This window comes from Marmota flaviventris, unplaced genomic scaffold, assembly GCF_047511675.1.
Source record: "Marmota flaviventris isolate mMarFla1 unplaced genomic scaffold, mMarFla1.hap1 Scaffold_44, whole genome shotgun sequence".
Lineage (NCBI taxonomy): Eukaryota > Metazoa > Chordata > Mammalia > Rodentia > Sciuridae > Marmota > Marmota flaviventris.
Genome location: NW_027288268.1, coordinates 1,884,106 through 1,888,257, shown reverse-complemented (window position 1 = coordinate 1,888,257; position 4,152 = coordinate 1,884,106). Strand labels below are relative to the sequence as shown.

Here is a 4,152-nt window from a genome sequence, read left to right as displayed (position 1 = left end):
AACACATTGTATTTTTCCTTTGTGTAGAGATAAATTAATAATAGACCACTCCAAACATGGAATTATAAAAAACTACTCATCTGTTAAGTCAAATGATGTTTAAACAGCAATTATATTTAAATGCTTAATTTGAAAGCCTTACATCTCATGCATTCAAATGTATTTATTAACAAACTACACTAATTGGTATATACAGTTTCATGTGGCTATTCGTTAATATAGAAATTGCAATACAAATTCATTGAAATCACAAAAACTTAGCAAGGAAAGACACTGGGTGTTATAGGACATATTTTTATTTCTGCAAAATAAAAATCAAGATCTTGACCAGTGTTACTTCTTTAGAAGACATCCATTGTTCTTAGAAACCAAATTATTAATGATTTTATTATGGAAAAACTGAAGGAGCTAAAAATAGGAAAATATTATTTCCCTCTTGAATAAAAATTTGAAAATCACAAAGACTAGAGGCATGAGCTATGTGAATTTCCCTTCTGAAGGATGTGTCACTAGTTAATGAGATCAGCAGTCATAATCAGAGAGTGATGGTTTATAGTATGGTTCCATTATTGCCCATTCCTTCTCCTTATCTCTTTTCTATAATTGACATAAAGATGCTCATGGCATTTGTAAATAGCAAATATCTCAAACTGATGATGAGTGCATAATATAATATACCGACGATCCAAAATGGAAAGCTGGAAACATAGGTTGGATCCAATAAAATGACATTTTTTTTTAAGTACATTTTCTTTTATTGACATAGGAGATATACTTAAATTTTAAATATTGGCTCTTTAAGAAAAATTTCTCTTGGTTAAATAATATGCATAACCGTTGCCCAAACATGTATACAGCTGTTTCCCCCAAACTATTTATATACATAGTAGTCCACTTAAAACCAGCCATGTTAACCTACTAAATACAATGTGCTCCTAAATTTATAAATGGGCTACCAGTAGTATATAAAATATATAGGCATGTATGTTATACATATAAAGTAAAAAAATATAAAAAGGAAAGATGGAAGAAATAAGAAAAAGAAAACATCCTTTCCTATAAGATCCAGACAAAAAGTCACTCTAATTAGTCAGACAATGTAAAATACTGAAGCATTTCAGTTTTGGCAAATACTTTTCAGAAAAATATCCAAACTATGAGATACTAAATTGTCGTCTTAATAATTTTAGTAGAATTTTACATTTAAACATTCAATGAAGATGTGGTTTTCTAATATATAGAAAAGAAAACTTTTGGCAAACCAAAAAAATCACTCTTTTTAACAGGTTAGTATTAACCCCTTAATCAGGCATGTAAGGTGCAGATAATCAAAATCCTGGTCCGTTAGAATCTGAATATGTTTGATGAAAGACTCCAATGGATAGGATCTGAATTCTTCCTAAATCTTAGAGGGAATGGGGCAGGATGTTATGACAATGGAGGGGGTCAGCCCCAAATGTAGCTGGCCCAACCTTAACTGTCAGTGTTAAAAAACACACCAAATATTTCTGTAGCATTCTTTCTGTGGCATTTTCTTTACCTCAAGCCACAGGTCTACTTGGAGGATCATGCAGCAAGTGGCTTATAAATAAAATCAGAGTCTATGAATAGTGTCATCACATTAAGAGACAGAATTGCTGGATTCTCTCATTACATAAAAAGCTTGCATCTTGGGAATCCATGAGTTGGTATTATTTATGGGATACCTGAGATGTACCTTGCTCCGATTAACATTACCATGCTACTCACTATAAAAATGCCCAAGGGCAGACTACAGAAGATACTAGGGTCACCACTTTCCGGAGACTGAGTTGTAACCCAACCCATTGACTTCATCACAGCTTTCTTCCACGTAGAATAACGAATTTCACTTTCCTCAGCATTGATCTGAGGTTCAAACCGCTCCATCGTGACAGCTGACAAATCCTCAGGTTCAAGACTCCAAACGCCAACTCCTTCTGCAGCCCCTGCTGCCATTGCAGCACCGAGTGCAGTTGTTTCAGGCATGGAGGGCTTCACTACTGGAATATACAGGATGTCCGCTTGCAGCTGCATAAGAATTTTGTTGCTGGTCATTCCTCCATCTACCTGCAAATGGCTGAGTGGAATTCCACAGTCGCGATTCATGGCATCCAAAATCTCTCGGGTTTGAAAACAAACAGCTTCTAGTGCAGCAAAAGCGATATGGCATTTATTGGTGAATTGAGTAAGTCCACAGATTATCCCTCTTGCACTAGGTTCCCAATAAGGTGCATATAACCCTGAAAATGCCGGAACAAAGTAGCAGCCATAAGAAGTACCTACTTCTTTAGCGAGTTTTTCAATTTCCCCTGAGGACTTGATAATACCAAGATTGTCTCGTAGCCAGCGAATAACAGCTCCAGCTATAGCTACAGAACCTTCCAATGCATAATATACTGGTTTGTCTCTGCCAAGTTTGTAAGCCACTGTGGTCAGAAGGCCATGTTCAGAAAATACACACTTATGGCCTGTATTACATAGTAAGAAACATCCTGTACCATACGTGTTTTTGGCTTGTCCATCCTGGAAACACATTTGTCCCACCAAAGCAGCAGACTGGTCCCCCAGACACCCAGATATTGGCACACCTTCCAAGGCCCCAGCTTTCATTAGGCCATAGATCTCAGAAGAACTCCGAACATTGGGAAGAATTTCCATTGGAATTCCAAAAAAATCGCAGAGCTCTTTATCCCATTCCAAAGAATGAATGTTGAAAAGCATTGTCCTACTTGCATTCGTTACATCAGTACAGTGGACGCCTCCATTGACTCCTCCTGTCAAACTCCAAATAAGCCATGAATCAATGGTCCCAAAAAGAGCTCTATTTTCTTCAACAGCCTTTTGAACTTTTCTCACATTGTCAAGGAGCCAACGAAGTTTCACTGCACTGAAGTAAGTGCTAAGTGGAAGGCCTGTCTTGGACTTGACAAAGTTATTATTTCCTGGAATTCTTTTATAAAGATTTTCAACGGTAGACTGGGTTCTTAGATCAAGCCACACCACAGCATTGTAGAGAGGCTCTCCTGTTAACTTGTCCCAGACTACAGTGGTTTCCCTCTGGTTGCTGACGCCAATAGCCTTTATGTTGGAAATATCAATATTGAGCTGTCCAAGTTTCTCACATGTTTTCTCTATGCATTCATAGACAGACTGCAGAATTTCCTTAGGATCTTGTTCCACCCATCTAAAGTTATTACTTTTTTTCTTGACTAATACCAATCCCTCAAGTCTTCTCAGGAGGGTGCCCGGGGAAGGTTACTTTACAAATCTACAGGGAAGGGTAAAATGAACCAATAAACACAATTTGTCTTCACAAATCAAATTAGGAAACATACCCTTCTCTTGGGAACTCCTGTTTTATTTCTACTTGATGATGACTAAGTAGTTCAGCTGTTTTTGAATTGAAAACCAAAAAGCGTGTCGAGCTGGTACCCTGGTCCACTGCCCCCACCAACGGCCCCAAAACTGCTTTCTTCGCCGCTGCCATGAAACCAGCTTCAAGTCGGCGGGCTATCTCGGCCGGTTTCCCGGGTGACCGCGGTGGGCGGGGGAGGGGCGGGCGGAGAGACCGGAGACTAAGACCACGAGCGTCTGCTGAACACTAAAAATGACATTTTTTAAAAAAGAAAGAAAACTGGTATTTACATTTAAGAAGTCAAGCAAAGTAAATCATGAAGATGTGTCTAAAAAGTAAGCAGACTAAAAAAACTCTAAGAGTCAAATAACAGCTACACATGAGTTCAAAAAGCCAAACACAATTTTATGTTTCTATAAATAAGTATGTATTATCTAAAAAAGGATACCCTGAGTCATTTTCTGTGAATACAATACTAAATAGAATACTGAAAGTAATATGTGAAAGATTTTTTTTTTTGTAATCAAATTGGTTGGTACAAACACCAGGTTAATTTAAGTAGGTTTAATTTTAGCAGGAATACTCAGAGCCTCTATGGTAGCTATTGCTTCTCAAATGTGTTTGACCTTGGAAAACTACTTCTTGCAGAGAACTAATTGAGAATAGCATTAAAACCAACATCCTTGGGGAAACACTAAAAGGACAATGAATTTTGTAAATGGTACTCTGTATAAAAACAGAACATCAGAAAAGTGTCCATATAAACCCCAATTTTT

At 37.4% G+C, this 4,152-nt stretch overlaps 1 protein-coding gene across 1 annotated transcript; it reads right to left on the bottom strand.

Annotated features, from left to right (window-relative positions):
• Positions 1 to 1,309: 1,309 nt before the first annotated feature.
• Positions 1,310 to 3,584, bottom strand: LOC139701302 (glycerol kinase-like). Its single transcript, XM_071607254.1, has 2 exons — positions 3,357 to 3,584; positions 1,310 to 3,205 (listed from the first exon to the last, which is right to left on the bottom strand). The coding sequence occupies exons 1-2, from the start codon at positions 3,506 to 3,508 to the stop codon at positions 1,696 to 1,698; spliced, it is 1,662 nt and encodes a 553-aa protein (XP_071463355.1). The 5' UTR covers positions 3,509 to 3,584; the 3' UTR covers positions 1,310 to 1,695.
• Positions 3,585 to 4,152: the final 568 nt, after the last annotated feature.

Bases quoted from the DNA above. Each gene is read 5' to 3' on its own strand.
- LOC139701302 (XM_071607254.1), bottom strand. From the start codon at position 3,508: ATGGCAGCGGCGAAGAAAGCAGTTTTGGGGCCGTTGGTGGGGGCAGTG. The intron at 3,206-3,356 runs GTATGTTTCCTA...TAATAACTTTAG, and splicing joins CAGGAGTTCCCAAGAGAAGG to ATGGGTGGAACAAGATCCTA.